Raw genomic sequence first — 25,191 nt, forward strand, 5'->3', positions numbered from 1 at the left:
GACACTTTTCAGAATCATTTCCGACATATGCAGCATGTGACACCCTCTCCCACATAGCCTGGTAACTTCCCACACCCAGTCCCTGCTTCCTGCCAGACCCCCACTGCGCTGAGTGCACCCACGCTCAAATTCCCCTGCCTCCTGTACAGTGGGGAGGGGGGCTTGCATTCATTCTTGGGGGTCAGTGATGTTTTTGCCTGACCTCCTTAAAAATTGTCCGTCAAAGCATCCGTTCGAACCATGCTGATCTGGTGTGTGTCTACCTCTTTTGGTTGTGATTTATGTGAAACTCAGAGGAAGCAGCAGTGTGTTTACCTGTAAATCTATTTGGCCAATATGATATTTTCCTGGAGACCAACTAGATCAACAAGAGGACAGTCAATAGGTGCACTCAGGTATAATTCTCATATGTACAGTTTATTTCATATACAGGTGTACTTTAGTTTAATTCACATACAGGTGCACTCCAGTTTAATTCACATACCGGTGGACTACTGCTGACTGCAACACCTCAAGTATTTGTCAAATTCGAAAGATAATAAAGAAAATGAATCCATTTGAAAAAAGAAACATTAAAGACAGAATAGGAAAAAGGAAATTGAATGATTTAATTTCATTATTTCCTTTTTTCATTTATCGTTATTGTTCCCTTTTTTCATCCTTGATGCACTGAGATCAGTAGGACATTAATGTTCATTCATCTTAGCAAAAGAAAAAATGAAGGAAAGAAACAGTTTTTGAGACAACATTGGTGATGACCTTCAACTTATACGTTTCTCTCAAAAGAATGGAAAGCAATATCTTTCATTTACTGACAATTTCATTTATTAAAAAAAAAGGTAGATCACTCATTGATGAAATTTCTGCCTCTCTCCTTACCAGACTGGGAAACCACCATTTTGGAATTTACTTCAAAAGATCAGTGACATGCAAACATCACGGCAGCAAACTGCATTTAAACTTGTACGCTAGTTTCTGGAAACGCCCCCCTTCTGTTAGCTTCTGTGTGGATAAATGTACTGCCACAAAGTGAAACAACAAAACTCTTGCTAAAAATAGAACACCATATTGGAGGTTTATGAAACAAAGAGCTACTGGAAATGGTTTACTGTACATGCACAAGATTAACCTCACTCACCTTTTTACATTACACCAAAACACAAACATCAAAGAAAATCATCTGTTATGACTGGATCAGCTTCATTAGATTGAACATGTTTTGACTCTCTTCATACCTTGAACAGAAAAGCACTTTACTTACAAAGAGACAAAAATAAATATTTATGTATTTATATATTTATTTATTTATTTTCTGAAAATCTGATTTGGAAACAAATATTTTTCTCCATGCTTAATTGGCATATTTGGAAATGGAGTCACACAGAGTGAGAGTGAGAGTGAGAGAGTGAGAGAGTGAGTGAGAGAGAGAGAGAGAGAGAGAGAGAGAGAGAGAGAGATATTCTGGATTTTACATTGACATCCATTGTTCAGTAAACCTATTCTTTTCTGATTGTCTGCCCCCCCTCAAAGACTTTGATTTTGAACGACATACATAATTATACTGTGCATTGTTTAGAATGATAGCTTCAATAACAGGTATCTTGATGCCTAGAAAAGGAACAAGGAAATAGTGGCACAGCATAGAAAACAGGATATGGTATACAGTGAATTTCAAGAAACACAAACCCAAAAACATGCAGAAATGATAGGTAAGACTAGTTTTGACGTATGTGCTTGCTCATGTTGCTCTAGATTGAACAAGAGATATGATGCTTTGCGATTGAGTAGTGACAGCTATTCAGCAAATATGTGTGGCCTACTTTGGAACAGTTCAAAGGGGCAAAGCCAAAAACATTTTTGCCCATATGACTCATGGTTTGGGGGAGAGTGCATACTTGTGCGGCATTACAATGATTTGATAGAATGATAAATATGACGAGGCCCATCCAAATTGTTATATTCTCTGCATGCCTCTGAAAGTTTTGTTTTAAGTGAGGTTAATATTTTTTACTTTAATTCAGAGTACCCAGCAACTGAAACTGATTTTCCAACTTGACTAAATATACACTGCTCAAAAAAATTAAGGGAACACATCAGATCTTGATGAACGATTTATTAATTTGTTAAGAACAAAATGATGTAGCAACGGTCAAAGGAAACCAAAATCATCAACCCATTGAGGGCTGGATTCAAAATCACTCCGAAAATCAAAGTAAAAAATTGAAATCACAGGCCGATCCAACTTGTATGAATTTATCACGACAATTCATAATGTGACACAGTAGTTTGTATGGCCCCTGTGTGCCTGGACGCACTCCCAACAATGTCTGGGCATGCTCCTGATGAGTGTCCTGGGGGATCTCCTTCCAGACCCGGATCAGGGCATCAGTGAGCTCCTAGACAGTCTGTGGCGGTACTTGGCAGCATCAGGTGCACCAATACATAATGTCCCATAGGTGCTCAATTGGATTTAGGTCAGGGTAACGTAAGGGCCAGTCAGTGGCATCAATGCCTTCCTCATCCAGGAACTGCCTACACACTCTGGCCACATGAGGCCGGGCATTGTCATGCTCCAGGAGGAACCCAGGGCCCACTGCACCAGCATAAGGTCTGACAATTGGTCTGAGGATTTCATCCCGGTACCTAACAGCAGTCAGGGTACCGTTGGCTATGACATGGAGGTCTGTGCGACCCCAAAATCCCTGGCAGCACCCCTGACTGTAAGTCTGCCATGTACACTGCTCAAAGAAATTAAGGGAACACTTAATCATCACAGTGTAACACCAAGCCAGTTAAACTTCAGAGATCTGTCCATTTAGGAAGCACAAGTGATTGTGAATCAATTTCACCTGCCAGGGATTTTGGGGACAGTTTGGTCAGAAACATGAACACCAGTAGCCGGTTGGAGGTCATTTTGTAGCGCTCTGGCAGTGCTCCTCCTGTTCCTTCTCACACAAAGGAGCAGATACTGGTCCTGCTGCTGGGTTTATGCCCTTCTACGGCCCTGTCCAGCTCTCCTTGTGTGCTTTTGCATCTCCATTGCACCCGTTGTCACTTTCATTTGCACCAACGCAGGTGAAATTGATTCACAATCACTTGTGCTTCCTAAATGGACAGATCTCTGAAGTTTAACTGGCTTGGTGTTACACTGTGATGATTAAGTGTTCCCTTAATTTCTTTGAGCAGTGTACATGGCAGACTTACAGTCAGGGGTGCTGCCAGGGATTTTGGGGACCAAAAAAAGCATCTGACAGTGGGCCCCACCACCCCAAGCCAGTCCATCATTACTTAATTACACTGCAGTTTTTGAGGACCCCTGTCATTCTGGGCTAGGGTTCACAGACTTTGAATATATCGATCACGTATATAATGCGCAGCTGGCTATGTGCAAATTTCAATTAAATATTCCCTAGTAATGCCTAATAGTAATGACACTTTGTGAGATATCACACAAAGTGTCATTACTATTAGGCATTATTAATATATATATTATTTGTATATTGCATAATGTATCATAAGCAGGAACATTTAGTACCAGGGTGACATCACAACCGGCCTCGAAGTCAATATTGCCATCGTCTCCACTTGGCATCACTATCCTACACACGCGCATACATTTTAACGAGGCCGTCTTTAACTCTCTTTTATCTGGTAAATGAAGTTCGCGCGTCAAGTCACCCAAAGCGAATATTAACATAAAGAACTACATATCCCAAGAACCCTCACAAACCAGACTTGACAGTCGGTATCGAGGAGTTTGCCGAATGTAATTGAATGGTGAATTAGTAGTGGGCTTATAAGCTCGTCGATAGTGAGTCATTTTGCTCTACATTTCAGCATCGTTTGTAGCATTTAAGATAAAACTAACGCCAATAGTGAAGATGGGAAACGGAGTAAACAAGGTACTTCGCGTATTTGTTGATTGATCAATTCTACCGGTGCTTAAGTAGTGTTATTCTTTCAGTTGTGCCTTATAGTCTACTTTTCTCTGTGAAATGGTATTAAAGTTGTATTTCCCCTGGCTACAAACCCAAATGTAGTACATTCATTTGTCTAGATGCTATATTACTAAAAAGACACGGTGGCGAAAAAACACGGTCAAGTAGATTATTGAATGATGACCCAAAAGGAAAACATTATGATAGCCTATTCGTTTTTTCCTCCATCGCTGATTAGGCTATGCATTTCGTATAGAAAAACAAAACATGTCTTTAGAGAAGTGTGTTAGCATTTCGGTCACAGTGTAATGAAGGCTATTTATCTTTCACTGACATCCACTCCTTCGGTTCACTGGTAGGCGGTGAATTGTCTGTGTATTCGAATAGCTTATCGTGCTGTTTAATTTTTTTTTGTTTGGTAAGTAATTGCGTGCTTCAAACCCCGAAACCAGTAGGCTAGTCTAATTGTAGTTTACTAGTGCTCTGAATTAAGCCGAAAAGGCAAGTGCTTCGCTCTGATTTGAAACATTAGTGCTGATAAGAGATCACGCATTATGTGCCTGGAACCCCCTCGACATGGTTCTCAGAATAATTGTGAATGTTTCGTCGCCAAACTGCTGACACATTTCGCGTATATTGTTCTTCATCCACTGTGGTCTGGTACAGGAGTAACCCGCTATTGGCGTATGATTAGAAAATTAGGCATCCCCGTTTAAGTTTTAAGTTTGCCGTATTTCAGCCTTCCAGCGGCAAGATGCCACTGCAGTCTCCTATCAATCACCTGCTGAGCAGTCCTTAGAAAAATTGCACTTGTCAGCTGCAATTTTCATAACTCCACTGGACGTGGTTTAGTTTGCTTTATTTAGTTTGGAATGAACCATTGATTATGTCTTGAAACAGCTGTGTAATCATGCCGATGCTGTCATATAGGCTACATACAGGTGAAACTCGAAAAATTAGAATATCATGCAAAAGTTAATTTATTTCAGTAATTCAACTAAAAAGGTGAAACTAATATATCATATAGACTCATTACATGCAAAGTGAGATATTCCAAGCCTTTATTTCTTATATTTTTGATGATTATGGCTTAAAGCTTATGAAAACCCCAAATTCAAAATCTCAGAAAATTAGAATATTGTGGAAAGGTTCAATATTGTAGGCTCAAAGTGTCACACTCTAATCAGCTAATTAATCCAAAACACCTGCAAAGGGTTCCTGAGCCTTTAAATTGTCTCTCAGTATGGTTCAGTAGAATTCACAATCGTGGGGAAGACTGCTGACCTGACTGTTGTGCAGAAAACCATCATCGACACCCTCCACAAGGAGGGAAAGCCTCAAAAGGTAATTGCAAGAGAAGTTGGATGTTCTCAAAGTGCTATATCAAAGCACATTAATAGAAAGTTAAGTGGAAGGAAAAAGTGTGGAAGAAAAAGGTGCACAAGCAGCAGGGATGACTGCATCCTGGAGAGGATTGTCAGGCCATTCAAAAGTGTGGGAGAGCTTCAAGGAGTGGACTGGGGCTGGAGTTGATGCATCAAGAGCCACCACACACAGACGGATCCTGGACATGGGCTTCACATGTTGTATTCCTCTTGTGAAGCCGGTCCTGAATAACAAACAATGCCAAAAGCGTCTTACCTGGGCTAAAGAAAAAAAGAACTGGTCTGTTGCTCAGTGGTCCAAAGTCCTCTTCTCTGATGAGAGCAAATTTTGCATCTCATTTGGAAACCAAGGTCCCAGAGTCTGGAGGAAGAATGGAGAGGCACACAATCCAAGATGCTTAAAGTCCAGTGTGAAGTTTCCACAGTCAGTGTTGATTTGGGGAGCCATGTCATCTGCTGGTGTTGGTCCACTGTGCTTTATTAAGTCCAGGGTCAATGCAACCGTCTACCAGGAAATTTTAGAGCACTTCATGGTTCCTTCAGCAGACAAGCTTTATGGAGACGCTGACTTTATTTTCCAGCAGGCCCACACTGCCAAAAGTACCAAAACCTGGTTCAATGACCATGGGATTACTGTGCTTGATTGGCAAGCAAACTCACCTGACCTGAACCCCATAGAGAATCTATGGGGCATTGCCAAGAGAAAGATGAGAGACATGAGACCGAACAATGCAGAAGAGTTGAAGGCTGCTATTGAAGCATCCTGGTCTTCCATAACACCTCAGCAGTGCCACAGGCTGATCACATCCATGCCACGCCGCATTGAGGCAGTAATTCGTGCAAAAGGGGCCCAAACCAAGTACTGAGTACATATGCATGATTATACTTTTCAGAGGGCCGACATTTCTGTATTTAAAATCCTTTTTTGATTGATTTCATGTAATATTCTAATTTTCTGAGATTTTGAATTTGAGGTTTTCATGAGCTGTAAGCCATAATCATCAAAATAAGGGCTTGAAATATCTTGCTTTGCATGTAATTTGTCTATGTAATATATTAGTTTCACCTTTAAAGTTGAGTTATTGAAATAAATGAACTTTTGCACGATATTCAAATTTTTCGAGTTTCACTTGTACGTGTAAATATTAGCTACATCAGGTGTTAATTGAACCTTACACTGAAAGGTTGTTCCTTGTGCTGTCCCATTACATTGCATTCCAGTAATCACCACAGTTATTTTGTTTGATTTCAATTGATAGGCATAGTGACCTTATAGTTACCATATAATGCATTTGGAGAGTGGTTGCAGAGGTTGAGAAAGAAGATGACTGCTCTAAAATCAGACTACAGAAAATGCAGTCTTAGCTATCATACCTTAAATCCAGCGTCTTCCTTTTGATATTAGTTACTATGTATGTACTATATACTGACCATACATTTATTTATAGAACAGCACAGTAGGTTAAGAGCAGTGGTCCCAGGGGATGCAGAATGCATGCTGGGAAGGGCTGCCAGTCAGATGTCGAAATCCCAAGGAATGTTTGTCATCTGGCATACTCTATATTGTATATATAAATATATTGTTGCTTGGCCAAAGTTGCACTTGTGGAAGAAAGACTCATGAGTCACAAAGGAAACACACTCAGCATTTGATTTGTCGTAGGGAATTTTGTTATTATTAAGCCTAATCACCAAGGTTTGATTGAGCTGTTAAAACAGTGCAAATCTGTGGTTGAAGTTGCTGAAACATTTCTCCTTGGAAGTATTGAACAGTTGGATGTTGGTTTTAAGGGAGAACAGATTGTGGACATTGTTCTGAGTTTTGATTCAAGTGCCAAATTTCAAAGTGATCGGGAACATATAGTTGTAGGGATTTAAATACAGTTAAGTGATGACATGCTTGATCCTGTGAAGACTCATGGTCTGATGTCAGATTGCATAAATGGATGGCTCAATGAAATATTGAAGAATTTTGGAAATTAATTTGAGGGAATCATGGAACCATGTTTGTATGCGTTTTTCAGGTCCTACCTGGGCTGTTCCTGGGGAACTTCAAAGGTAGGTTTATTTCCAGCTTGGACGCAGAGCGATTGTGAGGGTAATTGCGGTTAGTAATTTTTGGCTTTCAAAAATGAGTAACCTTTGATTAGTCATTTTTTGTTTTAGTATTCTACAACCTGCGGTCTCATATGAACAATATTATACAATAATATGAGATATGTACATCAGCCTGGATATATGTGCAGTATGTGAAACGTCCAGTGGCAGACTGACTGCATTGTATTCTTATTATTTTTTTGCCTCACAGATGCGCGAGACCGAGAGCAGCTCTCGAGACACAATATCACTCACATCCTGTCCATCCACGACAGCGCTTCCCCCCTGTTACAGGTACGATCACCCACCTGTCTGCCTGCGGGCTGGGAGGGGTCGGATGACACGGCAGCCTGCCCGTCTCGCGCTTTCTCGGCAGGTCTCCCGGGAACCGACGCGCTTATCTGTTCGCTCGCAGACTCACCTCACTTTATCTCCTCTCCCAGATTGTAACAGTCAAATGGACATCCTTCCTCTATGTGCAGCTTTTACCGTAAGAAGCCAGATACAAATCGAGTCTCACCCGAAAAGGTGTTTCATCTTTGTTTTTCCTTCTCTTCAAACTGAACGCCTAGGATGGGCCTGCAGGTGAATGGGCTGGATGAAACAAGCTTCCATTTTGTGATCTTAAATCATGTTGCCGTAGGTTTCAAAACCAAAACCAAAATAAATATATGTACATTATGGTTGTGCAGCCTAGCTCAGGTTCAGGTGTTTTTCTCCATTAAATGAGGCTGTGTGTTCCATTCCCCTCTGCACGGTTGATGAACAGTTTTTGGCAGATTTCTGCACATAAGGATTTTGGGGTACAAGTGGTTCCCTGGTACAGTACATAGTCACAGTCTTGGACCCCACCCATTTTTTTTTTTTCTTAAAATTTTTTTAATTTTTTTATTGTGATTCCTGATTATGTAGTGTGCAGGTGGAGCAGGCGTTTCTTAAGGAAGTAACCAGCTTGGATGTTTGCTTTTTTTAATGTCAATACATGTCATTTTTCCTCATTCAGTTTTCTGTCTGTAGCTACGTGTAAAGTGTGCAGAGGTGTGTAGTGAGTGTGTAAGAGTGTGTAACACGTTCTGTTTCCGCCCACAGGAGATGACATATCTTTGTATTCCAGCCGCTGATCTGCCCACACAAAACCTGTGAGTGACTCCTCTCAGTTGTAGTAATGCACATGCGTGGGTGACCATTCAGTCCCCTGGGCCTAGACTCAGCCTCATAACTGCATCTCATCGCAGGAATATGCTAGAAAATATGTTTCATCTATTTGAGCAACTGCAATGCAACATCTAAGAATCTTCATATATATAGGCATGTCGGAGTCAATACAAAGCCATGCTACCAAACATATTCATCTTTTAAAGTGAGGAGCTATCTCAAGTTCTACAGTATGTGTGTCATGTAAAAATGGGAAATGCACTTGGAAAATGTATTTCTGCTCAAAGATAGGGCTGAATGCCCTATCTTTCAGCCTGCCATCTAATTATCCCCTGATTCAATTGGCAATACACTGTTCTCTCCCTCTCCACCTTTGCTAATGTGTGGTCAGTGTTCTGGTGCAAAATGGCAGCCGTGCATCACCGTTGGTGCTACACATTGGTGATGGTTGAGTTTCCCGTCATCACCATAAAGTGCTTTGAGTGTCTAGAAAAGCGCGATATAAATGTAATGATCTATCTATCTAAATGGTGAAATGCCTTTTTAACATTAATTTTTATGAAAAATGATTGCACTGAGCCATGACCCATGTCATGGATTAATATAATCGTGCAGGCCTGCCCACACGCACACACACCAAAATCAGAAACCCATGCATGTACACATAATCACTGATGATATCTTACACATTTGCACACGTGTATTCTTGGGCATACACACAAAGATAAACATGTGCTCGCACACACTCAGACACACACGCACGTGTGTGTGTAAGTACATTTGAAAAAAAAAAACACAGACGCAGACACAGGCTTCCTGCTGAGGGTTCGGCTTGTCCTCTGCAGGAAGGAAGCTTTCTGTGCTGCCTCAGAGCCTCATCTTCAGCCCAGCCCTGTTTTTATAGCTCAACAGTCTTGCACCCAGACCTCTGTCAGAATAGTACAGCACAGCCTAGGATTGCACAGTGCAACACAGCATGGCATGGCATAGCATAACATTAAAACACATAACACAGCACAGAGCAGCGTGCCATAGCATAACATAGCACAACATAACCTAACCACACAGACCAGCGTGATAGTATAGTAGAACATAACGTGAAATTGGTATAGCGCAGAACCGCACAGAAAGGCAGAGCATAACATAACTACATTATATTACATTACATTATTGGCATTTGGCAGACGCTCTTATCCAGAGCGACGTACAGTTGATTAGACTAAGCAGGAGACAATCCTCCCCTGAAGCAATGCAGTGTTAAGGGCCTTGCTCAAGGGCCCAACGGCTGTGCGGATTTTATTGTGGCTACACCGGGATTAGAACCACCGACCTTGCGTGTCCCAGTCATTTACCTTAACCATTACACTACAGGCCGCTACAGACCAACACTATGATTAGGATGGCATAGCACAGAACAGCACAACACCGCATAACAGCTCAAACTGCACAACATGGGACAACAGTAGCACAATATTAGCAGGACATAGAACAGAACAGGGTGGAACAGTATTGCTTGACAGATAGGCACAGTATAGAACAGCACAGCACAGCATAGCACAGACCACCATATTTGCTCCTTGCTCTGATCGCACTTGCTACCTCCCTGTCTGGCCTCATCCCACAGAAAAATGTAGGCCAACATGGACTAGCTGCCAGTCCTACTGCAAAATTGGATGAGTGAACAGTATCAAAAACCCACATTTTATTGGCAAAAACTCGCTGGTGTTTTACTAAGGGCTAGAAATCTGAATGTGTAAAATAACAGGGTTATTTCAAATATGCACAAATGTAGTTTATTTTAAAGGAATACACCAATACACCATTTTGGGAAATATAAATTCCGACTTACCAAAACGAGATGTTCGATTTCATTTTCATTTTGTGCATTCACTGGCTCGGTTTCCATGTTAGCATTACGTGTTAGCTAAGCATAAAGACTTGAAGCCAAGGATACATATGTGTTCTGCAGTTATAGTTTCAACCATCTAACTTTTTTTCCCCGTACGTGTATTTCAAATCCACATGATACCTTGTGTAAATAAGACAGCTCTGAAGTTGCTGTAAGGTGTATTTCTTCACTTTGAAGAAGAATGCAAATGACTCCTCTAATATTTATGCTAAGCTAACGTGTTATGCTAACATGGAATGCACTAAAATGAAAATGAAATCGAACATCTTGGTAAGTCGGAAAAAAGGTATATTTCCCAAAATGTTGGTGTATTCATTTAACCCACTGTGTCTTGGGAATTATTATTGTTGTTGTCATCCTCATTGTTTAGTAGCTGTTTGTTTGGCGATGGATTACAGTACTGAATGTTATTTGGTCCCAATGTTGAAATCTGGAGGGAGTGTTGTAACCCTGGAATTTCCCCCCATGCTCACAGGACCCAGTATTTCAAAGAGAGCATCTCGTTCATGCACGAGTCTCGCCTGAAAGGGGAGGGCTGTCTGGTCCACTGGTGAGTGCGTGGAATCCGGACCCCCAACCGCCCACCCATCCCACCATCACCTTCCACCCCACACCATTTCCCCTGGACATGTGTGATGGACAGCTGATGGGCGTGGGGGGGAGGCATGTTAAATGTACAGGATTGACGTTATGGCTGAAGGGGCTTTCCATGTGAGGGTTGGGCCCCAAGGCACCATCTCTGAGACACCATCCACCACCTACACGAGTGGACTCCCCCAGAGAAGAACGACAGCATTACGATGAGCAACGTCATCTCCTCAGTGAACCAAAGCGTAGCCTTGTGAGAACATAGATAAAAAGGTGCTAAAGTTAATCTATTCTTGAACTTCCCAATTTGGCTTTTGGTAGGCAAATAGGCTGCATGTGCTCCTGCAACAGAGGAAGCTGAGGAACGCTCCACAAACATTAAGACAGTGACAACTCTGCTACATCTTCAGGAGTATTACAGTCGGTTTGCGTTAGCTTTGTCATTAAATAGGAGGTGTTTAAAAGAGCAGGAGCACTTTATTGTTCCTATCTCTTTTCTGTGAATATTGGTTATTCCCATCTTTCTTACAGTCCACCTCTTTTTCGCGCTCTCCCTTTCCCTCTTTCTCTTTCCCGAGTGTGATTTGTCCTAACTTCCGCCTCTTCTGTCTGTGACTATTGCTTATCCTCACTCACTCCTCACTCACACATACACACACACACTCACTCACACACACTCACACTCTCTCTCTCTCTCTCTCTCTCTCTCTCTCTCTCTCACACACACACACACACACACACACACACACACACACTCACTCTCTCACACACACTCACTTTCACACACTCACTCTCACTCACACACACACACACTCACTCTCATTCTCAAACTGAAACACACACTCACTCTCTCACACACACACTCTCACACTCACACACACTCTCACACACACACACACACACACACACACACACCCACTCTCATTCTCACACCGACACACACACACTCCCACTCACACACACACACACACACACACACACTCACTCTCATTCTCACTCTCTCACACACACACTCACTCTCTCACACACACACTCTCACACACACACCCACTCTCATTCTCACACCGACACACACACACACACTCTCCCACACACACACACACACACTCACTCACTCACTCACTCACTCACTCACTCACTCACTCACTCACTCACTCACTCACTCACTCACTCACTCACTCACTCACTCACACACACTCACTCACTCACACACTCTCACACACACACACACACACACACACACACACTCACACACAGTCTGGCAGGCGTGTCCCGCAGTGTCACCCTGGTGGTGGCGTACCTGATGACCGTGACGGGGCTGGGATGGCAGGATGCCCTAACGGCTGTCCGGGTGGCCCGGCCCTGCGCCGGCCCCAACATGGGCTTTCTGAGGCAGCTGGAGGACTTTGAGACCACGCAGGCCATCCATGTGAGTGTCCCGACTGCCCATCATCTCAGTCTTTCATTGGAGTCATCTCAATTACTGTCACTGCACTGGTGCTGAAGAGATCTTCTGATGTAACACTGGTGTTGTATCACTTGGGACATACAGAACAGTAGTGACGCACGCTTGTGACATTACCGCAGTGGTGTATCACTGGTGATCTTACAGTGGTGGTGTATAACAAATGTATTTGAAATGTGTTTTTGTCCTAATTATTATTATTATCTTTTGCTTTTTACCCCAGTTTCGGACTTGGCTGAAGGAGACATACAAAGAGACCCCCTTTAATGATGACGTGGAGATCCAGCTTCTATTGGCACAGAAGCCAAAGGCCAGCAGTACAGAATTGGCCTCTCTTGACATGAAGTACACCTGACACTGCCCCCTACAGCCCCGGATGTGCAGAATGGTGCCACACACAGCCTGCTACAGGGTTTGGAGAGCCAGTTACTCTACCGTAGCTCTCCTGTGTTTGTACAAGCGTTTGTGCAGGACCCTCAGGGTTTGGTCCTTTATGCTGGAGATGAGGGTTAAAATAGAAGAAGCACATGCTTGTTTGTGTGTATATTCAGCTGCGTTTGTGTGGGAAAGCTCTGCTTGAAGCTACTGCCTGAATAGTGTGAAAATGTGCAATATTTTCTAAAATAATAATAATTTAAAAAGAATCTGAGGGATATTTTGGATGTGCTTTTGTCATTTCTATATCTCTTTTTGTAATAAAAATGTTTTAAATCACTTGTTTCTGTATTAAGTATAAAATAAAATGGACTGGAATCACAACATAATTTACACTGTACAATTATTGACTAACATTGTAGTGTGAGTAAATATTTGTTATTGCATAAGAACAGAACAGGCTCTTGTTCAATGGAGAGTCATAGTGCTTCCATTTTCGCATGTCAAATAATTATGGTTATTATTATCGCAGGGGGGAGTGCCCTGCGATGGACTGGCGACCTGTCCAGGGTGTATTCCTGCCTTTCACCCAATGTATGCTGGGATAGGCTCCAGCCCCCCTGCGACCCTGTTCAGGATAAGCGGGTTAGGATAATTAATTAATTAATTAATTAAATAATTATGGTATTTATTGCGTTTAGGTGATATTTGTATGGTTTTGTGGGTGTAATGTATGCAGTATTGTGGTTCGTTGATATGTAATACCAGTTAATCTCTACTTTCTACCAAGGCTGGCACATTTGGGCATATTAATCAGGTCAATACACTTATATTCCTATGGATACGAGTATTTTCCAAATTCAATTAGCATGATATTACACAACTAGGATAATTGTACCATTAATAATGTATCCATATAATATGTGGGGCAATCAATGGGCAAAAGACCACAATCTTCAGGGGAGAGCAGGCAAATAAATAGTGTTTGCATAGACATGCCGAAAATGTACTTATGATATTGGTTATGATACTGGCATGAAAGTATTGTTAATTGAGAATAGAAAAAATACACGTTTCTACATTTTCTGTTCATTGAAGCTTTTAGTTGACACATTCAAAGTCACTTAAAGTGCTGGAATGCAAGTTTAAGCAATGGAAAGTGCAAATTATCCATTTGTTCAATTATCCATTTGTCCCAAATGTTATGTTGCCCTGAAATAAGTACTATAAGCATGTTTTGTTGTGATTGTTTCTTGCTTTCTTGATGAATTGTCTTTAGGCCTACTGTTTAAACTATGGGAACGTTTGGTCGGTTGTGAATCATTGCAGACTAGACTCGATAGCAGTTGCAGCTACAGTATTTGGCCAGCAGGAGGAGTCCGTCCTTATACATTTATGTATTGATGACCATTAATATTACAAAAGTCAAATGTTTGATCCCCTTGCGTAACTATCTAGGGAGAAAGAAACATTAGACAACTTCTCTTTGGCACACTTAGGAATAGATAACTTTTCTATGAACGTACATGTTTGTTTGTTTTTTTTGTTGTTGTTTTTAAACAGGCAGAACAGATCATGAAATGGTCCAAAAGATTTAGGTCATTAAAAAAAAAAAGAAAAAAAAAAAAAGAATAAATTGTCAGGGAATTAGTCGAAAACAACAAGCTTAAAAAATGTGTTTTGAATTTCAAAAATAGCGCATTGTTTGTTCCACTGCTTTTGTGCGGCTTGAATTTGCCGTTAGCGAGGGATTTCCCTTGTGTTTTCTGTAGCTTCTAAAGCGCGATAAGGTTCAGAGAACTTCATTGACCAGACAGCGATGCTGATTTCAACGAAGCTCCTCCCAACCACCCCCCACCCACCAACCCCTAACCCCAACGCTTATTTAATGAGCACTAAGTTCCTCCTTTAATGTTGTTTTGAGTGTGCTTATACTGAGAGCGTGCCGGGTTCTAACTTTCAAAGGTAAGAAAGCTCGTCTCCGTGGTATGAGCAGAGAGCATGTGGATATGCCCCTGCGGGTTGTTCTAGTGAGTGACAGGCAGAATGGTAGTGGAAACGGTGGTATGGTAGTCGTTATGTAAAAATTATACAAAATGATCTGGGAGTTAAATGAAAGAGCACAACCTTTTTATCCCATCCACGCATTACATAATAAAAACTACTGTGTTACCATATTAGTCAATCGATGCTGATGAAAAAGCCTAAAATAGGCTAATGTGTTATACCATGTTATAATTTACTTGTTAATTACGCTATATAGTGTGCTGGGTTAGGTAACACGGCACTGCTATTAACTAAAACTGAAGACACTGTTTGTAAACGAATGATATGCTGGGTCGAAGTATAGGCATTTTCCTATTTTGCATGCAGGCTGACAGCTCAGGCTTAATTTAATAACGTTCATCCTCCCTGGCTGACATAATTGTGTCTTGCAGGTGTTCAACATGTCTCCATGTACCCATTCTGTTGCATGCGTTTTGACAGATATGAATTTAGAGAGTGACTACGGCACGTCAGTTTCTTGTGGCAATGGCAAGCTTAGACAATGGCTGATTGACCAGATTGACAGCGGAAAGTACCCCGGATTGGTTTGGGAAAATGACGACAAAACCATTTTCAGAATCCCGTGGAAGCACGCGGGCAAACAGGACTACAACAGAAACGAGGATGCCGCGCTCTTTAAGGTATGGCCCTATTGCAGCCAATGCATGCAGCAGCGTGCTTACGATACAGCTTGCGTAGATGTCACTGCGATAATACTAGGTCTATATGACTGGTGCCACTTTCGATGAGTTCTGTGTGAGGGCAGTCAGTTGACCGATACTGAAAAGATGTGCAGACCTAAGTGGATACTATCGTTCAAGGGCAGATTTTGCTACATTTGTTTCATTTCCCTTTTCCACAGTTGGCAACACATTGTTTTATGACCTCTTGTCAAGACTTTTGCTTGACGAAATTGAGCAGTTAAAAAAGGAGAATATTAAAATTGGCGGTGTGGGTTTTATTCTGAACTGCTAAACCACATAAGAATCGTGTGGCTCTGTCTTCTGTGAACGCAATAATGAAACGATTGTTTCAGCCACAGGTGCAAACTGCAGACGATTTTTTATACGAATTTTAACTGTCGTCGTCATGATTACATACATTTATAATATGTCCTTTTTAAGACCATGTGATTTATTTGCGCTCACAGTAGGCAACAGTACATGTAAAGCTGGACCAGTTCTTCCAAAACCGTCACTCCCTTTACAGAATTAGGCTACGTTATACTGCAATACATTGATAAAATATATTAGCATGATATTGCCACAAGTCATGATATATTAGCAAAGAAAAATGACCATTTTCAGATATTGCAATGTATTTTGTAAAAATAATGTATTTGAAAATATTAGATATTTAGCAATATTTTAAAATATCGGTATGCTTACAATATATTTCTGTATTCAATTTATTTGAGAGACTAACGTCACAGTAAAATGTCCAGTGTTAATTCAACTCTAATGAGTAAAATAGGATGCAGTACCGTAGGTCTCATATGTAGGCGACTCTGTAAGCATTGATTGAACACTTTGCTGTGTGGGTAATATTTGGAAAAGCTGCTGCTCCATAGTCTGTAACTGATTGGCTGTTCATCGCAGGCCTGGGCACTCTTCAAAGGGAAGTTCAGAGAGGGGATTGACAAGCCTGACCCTCCCACCTGGAAGACGCGGCTCCGCTGTGCCCTGAACAAAAGCAATGACTTCCATGAGCTGGTGGAGAGGAGCCAGCTGGACATATCCGATCCCTACAAAGTGTACAGGATCATTCCCGAAGGTGTTAAAAGAGGCAAGCACCCAGCAGATTCATCCTTATCTACGCACTGCATTTCACTGTGTGTGTGTGTGTGTGTGTGTGTGTGTGTGTGTGTGTGTGTGTGTGTGTGTGTGTGTGTGTGTCTGAGAGTGAGTGTGTGTGTGTGTGTGTGTGTGTGTGTGTGTGTGTGTGTGTGGCCCGAAATAAGGAGCGCTGGAGCACGTAAATATCAAAACATCAGTCCGTTGCATTAAACAATGTGTTTTGTTGAGCTTCCCGTGCTCCAGTGTTCCATATTTCGGGCTAGCGCCCATTAAGTTTTCCGGGTTTTCCTCATTGCTTTATTGTCCTGGGGTGCGTTTCCCGAAGCCGTCTTAACGCTGCGTCGTTCGTAATTTGTACCTTACACTCTACCTTAACGTTTCAGCGTGTTTCCCGAAACGTTCTTAGCTAAGTATACCTTCTGTAAGTGGTACTTTCGTAAGTTTGGTCTGGACCACTCTTGGCTATACCTTATCGATGTTTTCAGCTCACTCCGCTAGTGGCCACCACTGTTACGACCGCAAGCCTCTGAAATCAGCTGTTGCTCATAGTTACATCTCAATCTGTTAAGCAATATGTACACTAATAATTCTACAGTTGTAATTGCCTAATAATATAACTAAAATACCATATTAATGGGATTCATGCAAATAATAAAACTGTACATTATGATGGATGCATGTTGCACTTTAGTGAATATGTCCATATTAAATTCACATGAAAATCTCACAAACAACTCTTAAAAGTAATGGTCAAAAGATTGTTGGTTGTCAGGACAACTAAACACGTGATAGATGGACCTCTGGCTATATAGTGCAGCAGTATATGGTCTAAAAAGTATTTGCGCATGAATGACCAGAGATTATAGGCTACTACGAGAGAGCATGCAATTTGACTTCTGATTGGGACGTCAGAAGTACAGTGCCCTGTTTTTGATCACGCTCATTGAAGCAGGAAGTGCAGAGGTGCAGAGGAAGCCAATGCGTGCTCTGTGAGAGCTTTTTTTAGCGAGCTTCGGTTGCGCGGTGCGAAACGCGCCACTGCGGAGCTCCAAGCGCATATGAGCTCACACGATCGCCCAGCTGCCCTGTCTTGCTGTGCTTACTGCCGTTTCTGACGGGCCTCTGCTCAGCGCTCTCTCACACGCTGTCAGAGCAAATGCAGCTCAGTGTAACAACCACACACTTTGTGTTGGACCATGCAATTATTGTGAGAAGTTTTTTCAGTACCAGTAGCGTGTTTTGTTAAGAAGTGCCATGCATGTTGGCAAGCACTGTTATGACATGGGTCAGTTAAAAGTGCCATAGTTGACTTCGCTCTTAAATGAATTTCTCTGCCTTCGTGTCGTCGTTATATCTTACTCTGTGTTTTTTTGCGAAGCAGTTGTTTGTGTATTTACTTGCTACACATTATCATTAATTAACAAAACTTTAAGTAGAACAGGTGAAGTAATATTAAAACTTCTGTCTGCGAATGAAAAAGTAGGGAGGACGTGCACTGCGGTTAGATTGCATCTTGTCCCTGAAGTTTCTTCTTGGCTGAGTGGGAGGTGTCGCGGGCAGTACTGACAGTGTGCTGATGTTCCTTCCTTCTTCCAGCAGCCAAAGCGATGAGTTTGGAGGAGCCAGCGGCTCAGATCAACCCTCAGGGCTACTCCATGCATCCTCCATATGCACAGCTGCAGACCCAGGTGACTCCACACACCCGCACCACGTCAGCTAACAGTTTGGAGCTGGGCTTGGGAGCCAGTTGTTAGGTTTGGTTTGGTTGTGGGTTTGGTTCTTGGTTGTACTTTTGTACCTGAGGGAATGGGTTTCTGTGAGCTGCATGTGGGAATGATTCATGTTGAGGAGAAATGGATATGTGCAGTGTGACTGGAAGCTGAACAGGTGAACAGTGGGTGCAATAGAGCAGGCCCTAATAAGGTCTTGTTTAGAGTTACAAACCTCCCAATGGGCGCTACTGCTGTACAGTTATTACCAAAAAGGCCTTCACTCTCATTGATGATAAATGTTATGCCATACCCACTTACTGGGTGTTTATGTCAGAAGATCTTTATGAGTGAAGATACCAGAAGATATTGTGGTTGTAATATAAGATTTTAAAACATTATATAATTTGATTAATGTATTAGAGGCTTTAACAGTGATACTTTTTATTTAGAGACCTATCTAAACCTATATTGACCTGTGAATCAATCCTGTGGTCACACTAAGCAGTCCAAAACTAGTGCATCACTGTTGCCGAGCCAATATATGTTCTAGATTGAACCTGAAAACTGTTAAACCTGTTAAAACCTGAAAGTTTCTACTATCATGAATATTCATTAAGGGTGTGTCCAAGGACATTGTGCCAATGGGAGTTATGTTTTCAGAGACTCACCTCTTCATGAATAATCATAAGCGATGCTGCTGAAAACTCCTTTCTGACTGGAATCATGAGAACCAGAGAGGATGGAAGGAATGCAGAAGCTGGCCATCTGATTGGCTGTTTGGGTCTGTGTTAAAGCTTAGTTTTGCCCCTCTCCTTGCCCAGGTGCCCGGCTACCTTCCCCATGAGAGGAGAGAGTGGAGGGACTACACACCAGAGCCACAGAACCCCGCAGAACTCCCGTTCGGCCAGTGCCCTTACCCCCCAAGGAACCTGCCCTGGCAGGGGCTGCCTTGTGAGAATGGTAAGGGTGTTTGGGTCTGCGAGCCCCAGGGGACAAATGCAGCTCTGCATATCTCCTGTGAGAATGTATGTGATGACTAACTGGCCTCATGTCCATGCAAGGCTCCTGTAAGAGGAGGGGACGGGGTGTCTATTTGATTTTTTGGGGTGGTGGGGCCCAATGTTAAATCTTTTCATGGGGCCAAAAAACTCTGGTGGCGCCCCTGTGAGTATGGCAGGGGTATATTCACAGTAAATATTTAGATTGCACTCAATGATATTTGATTATTGAGCTCAAGAGAACAAACTGACATACTTGTTTCAGTATGAGTCTTCAGTGTGCTGTGGGCTTTCGTGTTATTTTGTTGTCATACTTTACGTTGCATTACATTAAAGTCTTTAAAGTTTATGTAGAAAGTCAAATGTTGAGAGTGACTTAAAGAGAGTTGAATTCCTCTGAAGAATACGGTCTATGCTACCTTGGGTGAGTGCTATGGGGAGGTGGTTTGAGAGGAACCAAGAAGCTATCTGAAGAGGTGGGTCTTCAGTCTCAGAAGATGGCGAATGATTCTGCTGTCCTCACCGCTTTTGGAAGTTCGTTCCTCCACCCTGTGGCCAAAACAGACAGGCACTGGGACTGGGACTGGGTGAGGCAACTGTGCAGGGAGGAGAGAGGCAGTCACCCTGATTTTGCAGGCTGGGTATTGCCTCATGCTCAATAAAATGTCAGAGCAATCCACTTCCTCATTTTAAAACTATGTCTTCCAGTACTTGGGGGTACCCGACAAGTCTAAACATTTGCGTAACTTAAAGTTGAGTGCATGGAATGGCTACTCTCTAGATTGTTTTCCACCTAATTTCCGAAGCTCTGTCCTGCAGAAATGAAGGCATTTGGTAATCAAAAACTAACCGCATGTGGACAGTGGAGGTGTGGAAGATCCGGAAAGGATCAGAATACCTGCTGAAAGGCTGATGTATGGAGGCTGAAGGGGAATTTTTTTGAGATTTCTGCTTGAATGTGGGAGGAACCTGTTTGCAGACAGTGTGTAAAATAATAATAACGACCATGCCGTGTAATGGGCAATGACTTCCTCATTCATCTGAATCGGTAACATCATATCAAAGCTCAAAGTCTCAGGAAGACAAAGGAGGGATTCACCTCTCAGCAGTTTGCTTTGAATACTGGGTTTGAATAGAACTCTCAGGGTCTCTTGTTTGCCATCTTTTTCTTGCATATTTAACATTCACAGTAATAACCTAAGTATGGATTACGTTGTATGAAACTGGCTTGTATTATTTCATGCTATAAAGGCAGTTTGTAGGTCAATATCAGTTTGACTGAATTGGGGTCAAGGACAAGTGGTTATTTGTTTTAATAATGCCTTATTTCTCCTTGTGTTGATAGGGTATCAGATAACAGGGTCCTTCTACACCTGCTCCCCCAATGAGTCTCAGCCCTCAGCCTTCTCACTAGACCCCAACTTGAGATCAGCTGAAGCCATGGCCTTCTCCGGTAAAGAGCTGAAACATATACACACAAACGCACATGTATGTACACACACATACAGGTAAGCACACACAAATACACACACACAATCATTCACACAGTTGAAATCGGGCGACTTTGGTGGAATAATAATCGGTTGTTAGTTAACAGGGTCCTGTTTTCACCCCAGTGTATCACTGGAGTTCAATTCCAAAGCTGACTGCTTAAATTCTTTAAGCTAAAGTGTGATACCTGTAGATTCTATTGATCTTTTTGCCAAACGACTTTCTCTGTGTTTCAATGAGACGTATTGTTGCCTGGCGCTACAAGAATAAGCTTATCTAAGTAGTTATCTGTTTAACAAGGAAAGACAGTGCTGCTTTGTATGGCAAATTTACAGTAGTTCCCCATTTCCACATTTTTTAAAATTATTTCCTTTGTCCAGTCTAATTATCAAGAAACTGGGGGCCTCAAATAGTTCCTTGAAATAGTTCAACATATAAGCCTGGCTTTTATTATGTAAGATAAATCCTGAATCCTATTTCATGACACCATTGCATCTTAGGATATTTTTTCTTGAGTGATTTTTCATAGAAATGTGGAAATGCCAACTAAACACAGTAAAACAGTAAAACATCCTTAGTTAGCTTCAGTGTTTTGTGGCATAATATTGTGGCATAAAAGTTGTAAAAGTTCTTACTGCTGATTTTATTTATTTGCCAATGGAAAATACAGAGAATCCATCAAAATGTTGGTGTTCGTGACGTCCACATATTTAGCTTATTTATTCATTGTTTTAGTCCCGGTAGAAAACTGTAAAACTGTTCCAAGCTCAGAATTAAACAGTACCCATAATGCCTCACTCCACCTCCCTCCCTTTCCCTCACCTGCACCCAGACTGCCGCCTGCACGTCTCCCTGTTCTACCGGGACTCCCTGGTCAAGGAGGTGACCACCACCAGCCAGGAGGGCTGCCGGATCTCCACGTCCCCGGAGGACCGTCTCTACGGCAGCATGGACCAGGTGGTCCTCCCGTTCCCGTACCCGCAGTCCCAGAGGAAGGGGGCGGAGAAGCTGCAGACGGCGCTGGAGAGGGGCGTGCAGCTGTGGCTGACCCCGGACGGCCTGTACGCCAAGCGGCTGTGCCAGGGCCGGGTCTTCTGGGAGGGGCCCCTGGCTCCATTCTCCGATAAACCCAACAAGCTGGAGAAGGAGCAGACCTGTAAGCTGTTTGATACGCAGCAGTTCCTCAGCGGTGAGTCCAACAGACTTCATTAAAATTATTTGTTTTTTAGCTGACACTTTTATCTAAAGCGATTTGCAGTTGATTAGACTAAGCAGGGGGCCATCTCCCCTGGAGCAATGCGGGCTTAAGGGCTTTGCTCAAGGGCCCAACAGCTGTGTGCTGAACCATCAACCTTATGGGTCCCAGTCATGTACCTTAGCCTTAACCAAAGCTGACCGGAAGGTGACAGTAACACAAATAACCACACAGTACAACAGTGGTATGCAGAATAGCATCAAACCTCTGAGTGGATAGGCTACAGGAGCAAAAACACTTAATAAGCCAAAAAAATAAATCTAATGAATACCTATTAAAGTGCTCACTATATTTGTCAGTCACCTCCACTCTAGTATACTATTGGAGAATTCAGATATCCCCCATGAGTACGGCCCCTTTGGTGGGTTGAGGGGGCCACCCAGGTACTTCCTGTGGCTGTTACCTTTCACTCATAATAATTGTGCATTCAGAGCCTGCAGGGAAAAGTGAAACAGTTTCTCACCACAGTGATCGTCCTGGCTCATGGCTTGCCCTACATGTGAGGCAGCTATAAGAAACCGAAGATTAGTCATTAGCTAGTTTACATATATTTTTTTCTTATTTCAAGGTTGAGCAGGGTTGCATGGAGCAGACAGGGAGGAGTCATTGCTTAAAGATCAGTGTTTATCTCATAAATAGATTATATTATTTGTTTATCAGAATTATATGATAGAAATGTCTTCTTGTTGCTCAGGTAGGATTGCCTTTGTCTCTCTTGTCCATGTGCCTGTCACACATTTAAAGGCTTTAGGAGTTCAGGAACTCTGGAAGTTAGGACACTGAGACAATGCTGCTAGAAATTCTCCCACCCACCCAAAGATCAGTCAGCTCCTGTCCCCTGTTCACCGACTGCAGGATTGGTGATCAGTCATGATTTCCACAGGAACAGAGACCTGGCAGCAAATAACCATTCATTACAGCCTTCTCTAGAAACCTGCTGGACTTCCCCTTTCTTTCATGGTTCTTTTTCTGGTCTTCCTTTGAATTAAAGAAGAAGAAAATGACCAATTAACCAATGAATGAAAGCAGATAAGAGACTCCATCCACTATAATGGAGGGGACTTAGCTACACTCTCCGAAATATAGGTGCCTATAAAGGTACAAATGCTTGTCACTGGGGTGGTCCTCTGTGGTGCATAAATGCCCCTAGGAAGCAATATATAACTAATGTGTACATTTTTCGCTTGCTCATTTATACCCTAAGAAAACATTACTGTACTTTCAGGGTACTTTTGGGAAATTTGATGCTTGAAGAACAAAAATGTACTTTTTTCTGAGAGTGTACTCTACAGCCAGGCTTGTATATCTGTTCCATTGGGTCTTCCCTGTTCCTCATTGGTCTGTTCTCCTCTGTCTACACCCTTCAGAGCTCCACAGTTATGCCTACCAAGGTCGCCCACCACCCAAATTCCAGGTGGTTCTCTGTTTTGGGGACGAGTACCCAGACCCCCAGAGGCACAGCAAGCTGATCACTGCCCAGGTACGTGTCACACAACTCGGCTGTTCCGTAAGCCACCTGACCATCCATACAGAAAAATAAACTTCAAAAGTAGCTAATTTTGCCCCACGTTGACATACCATTAAACAGGAAATACACAGAAGGCTAAACATAATGGGGATAGCTAGCTCTGTGTATGGCCTTCATCTCTATCATACCCATTCTCTATTTCAAGCCATGAGTTGTATGTCTGGAGCTTTTCTTTTGACAGAAAACATTCTTTGTAAAATATATTTATGCGATTATAATCCTTTCTTCCCCGAAATCAGATGTCTCTTACTTATTACCATTATTCATCTTTATTATGTTGACATTTTCATGCCAGTTCTTGTGATCACACCATATACGTATTACACCATACAAGGATGTTTGGTACCTTGATGCTTGGTGACATCGTACAATTGTGTCTATCAATTAAAGTTTACAATCTTAGTGCCTGACACATCATCTCCACCTTTTCAAGGAACTGCAGTGTGAGGACCAGCACACCCAAATGATATTGAAATGTGTTGGTGTGTAAAAGGTTGCAGTGAGTTATTGAGAGCTCTGATTACTCACTGAAGCACTGGGTCTTCCCCACACACCACAGTGATTCATGGTGTAGTATTTTCACGGAAAGATCAATTAGTAATGTCTGATTCACGTTCCTGCTGATTTCTCTGAAGGTGGAGCCTGTGTTCGCCAAGCAGCTGCTGTACTTCGCCCAGCAGAGTGGCGGGCACTATGGCCGTGGGTACGAGACGCCCAAGCAGTTGGCCTCGCCCACCGAGGACTACCAGAGGCCCGTCCAGCACCGCCCCATGCAGGAGTGACCGGAGTGTCGCTGTACGGATGCTGGGCGCTCCAGTGTCTGAGGCTGGAACTCAGATGTGGAGTTCTCATCGACATGTCACAAATTCGCTGGGTCTCGGGGGCCGGGTTGAGCCATGGGCTTGGAGAGACAAAAGCAGGGCTATCACTTTGTCTCTGTCCCTCTTGTTACCTCTCCTTCCCTCTCTCTTTCTCTCTCCTTTCACTCCTGCTTCTCACACTCTCTCTCTCTCTCTTGTGTTCCTGTCTCACCCTCTCTCAATTTCCCTCCTACCTCCTAACTCCATTTTCTCTTCCTGTCTTTCTTATCTCTCCCCAACCCATTCCAATCTATCTCTCACCTTGTCTTTGCCTTTCACAGTCATTTCCCTTCTCTGTCCTCTTTTCCTTTCTACCCAACCTCTCTCTCTCTCTCTCTCTCTCTCTGATGATGAAAGCATGGCTGGATTCTCTGTGGTCTATCAGTCAGTTTTCATAGATGAAGCTTTACTCTTACATTAGTTTGGGTCTACTCTTTCCTCAACCAACATGGATGTCACTGAACTGAATTACTTGTATTGTTGAATATTAATGTGAGATGTATGTTTGCGTTTTTTAAATGAAAATTGTAATAACTGTACAGTATGCAAATGTGATTGTGTTTTAATTTTTTATTAAATAATTTTACAAAATA

The 25,191-nt window shown here is 42.4% G+C and overlaps 2 protein-coding genes across 5 annotated transcripts; both read left to right on the forward strand.

Moving 5' to 3' along the window:
* The first annotated feature begins 3,793 nt into the window (after window positions 1-3,793).
* On the forward strand, window positions 3,794-13,287 carry LOC133136875 (dual specificity protein phosphatase 22-B-like). Of its 2 annotated transcripts, none has more exons than XM_061254703.1 (7): window positions 3,794-3,902; window positions 7,348-7,381; window positions 7,632-7,714; window positions 8,510-8,559; window positions 10,960-11,034; window positions 12,330-12,501; window positions 12,761-13,287. In XM_061254703.1, exons 1-7 carry the CDS (start codon window positions 3,882-3,884, stop codon window positions 12,890-12,892), a joined length of 567 nt encoding a protein of 188 aa, XP_061110687.1. In that variant the 5' UTR covers window positions 3,794-3,881; the 3' UTR covers window positions 12,893-13,287. The 2 variants fall into 2 exon arrangements, with proteins under 2 accessions (XP_061110687.1, XP_061110688.1); XM_061254704.1 differs by lacking the exon at window positions 3,794-3,902 and adding an exon at window positions 4,285-4,532.
* Window positions 13,288-14,835: 1,548 nt separating this feature from the next.
* On the forward strand, window positions 14,836-25,189 carry LOC133136873 (interferon regulatory factor 4-like). Of its 3 annotated transcripts, none has more exons than XM_061254700.1 (9): window positions 14,836-14,877; window positions 15,351-15,599; window positions 16,557-16,743; window positions 18,351-18,442; window positions 19,288-19,426; window positions 20,810-20,917; window positions 21,788-22,144; window positions 23,578-23,690; window positions 24,374-25,189. In XM_061254700.1, exons 2-9 carry the CDS (start codon window positions 15,360-15,362, stop codon window positions 24,518-24,520), a joined length of 1,383 nt encoding a protein of 460 aa, XP_061110684.1. In that variant the 5' UTR covers window positions 14,836-14,877; window positions 15,351-15,359; the 3' UTR covers window positions 24,521-25,189. The 3 variants fall into 3 exon arrangements, with proteins under 3 accessions (XP_061110684.1, XP_061110685.1, XP_061110686.1); XM_061254701.1 differs by having other exon boundaries at window positions 18,354-18,442; XM_061254702.1 differs by having other exon boundaries at window positions 14,841-14,877; window positions 15,400-15,599.
* Window positions 25,190-25,191: the final 2 nt, after the last annotated feature.

The sequence above is a fragment of the Conger conger genome, chromosome 9 (genome assembly GCF_963514075.1).
Source record: "Conger conger chromosome 9, fConCon1.1, whole genome shotgun sequence".
Classification (NCBI taxonomy): domain Eukaryota; kingdom Metazoa; phylum Chordata; class Actinopteri; order Anguilliformes; family Congridae; genus Conger; species Conger conger.

Excerpts from the sequence above, each read along its gene's own strand:
- LOC133136875 (XM_061254703.1), top strand. The coding sequence starts at position 3,882 with ATGGGAAACGGAGTAAACAAG. Across the intron at positions 3,903-7,347 it reads TGGGAAACGGAGTAAACAAG|GTCCTACCTGGGCTGTTCCT; the intron begins GTACTTCGCGTA and ends TGCGTTTTTCAG. Across the intron at positions 7,382-7,631 it reads GTTCCTGGGGAACTTCAAAG|ATGCGCGAGACCGAGAGCAG; the intron begins GTAGGTTTATTT and ends TTTGCCTCACAG.
- LOC133136873 (XM_061254700.1), top strand. The coding sequence starts at position 15,360 with ATGTCTCCATGTACCCATTCTGTTGCATGCGTTTTGACAGATATGAAT. Across the intron at positions 15,600-16,556 it reads AGGATGCCGCGCTCTTTAAG|GCCTGGGCACTCTTCAAAGG; the intron begins GTATGGCCCTAT and ends TGTTCATCGCAG. Across the intron at positions 20,918-21,787 it reads TGAAGCCATGGCCTTCTCCG|ACTGCCGCCTGCACGTCTCC; the intron begins GTAAAGAGCTGA and ends ACCTGCACCCAG.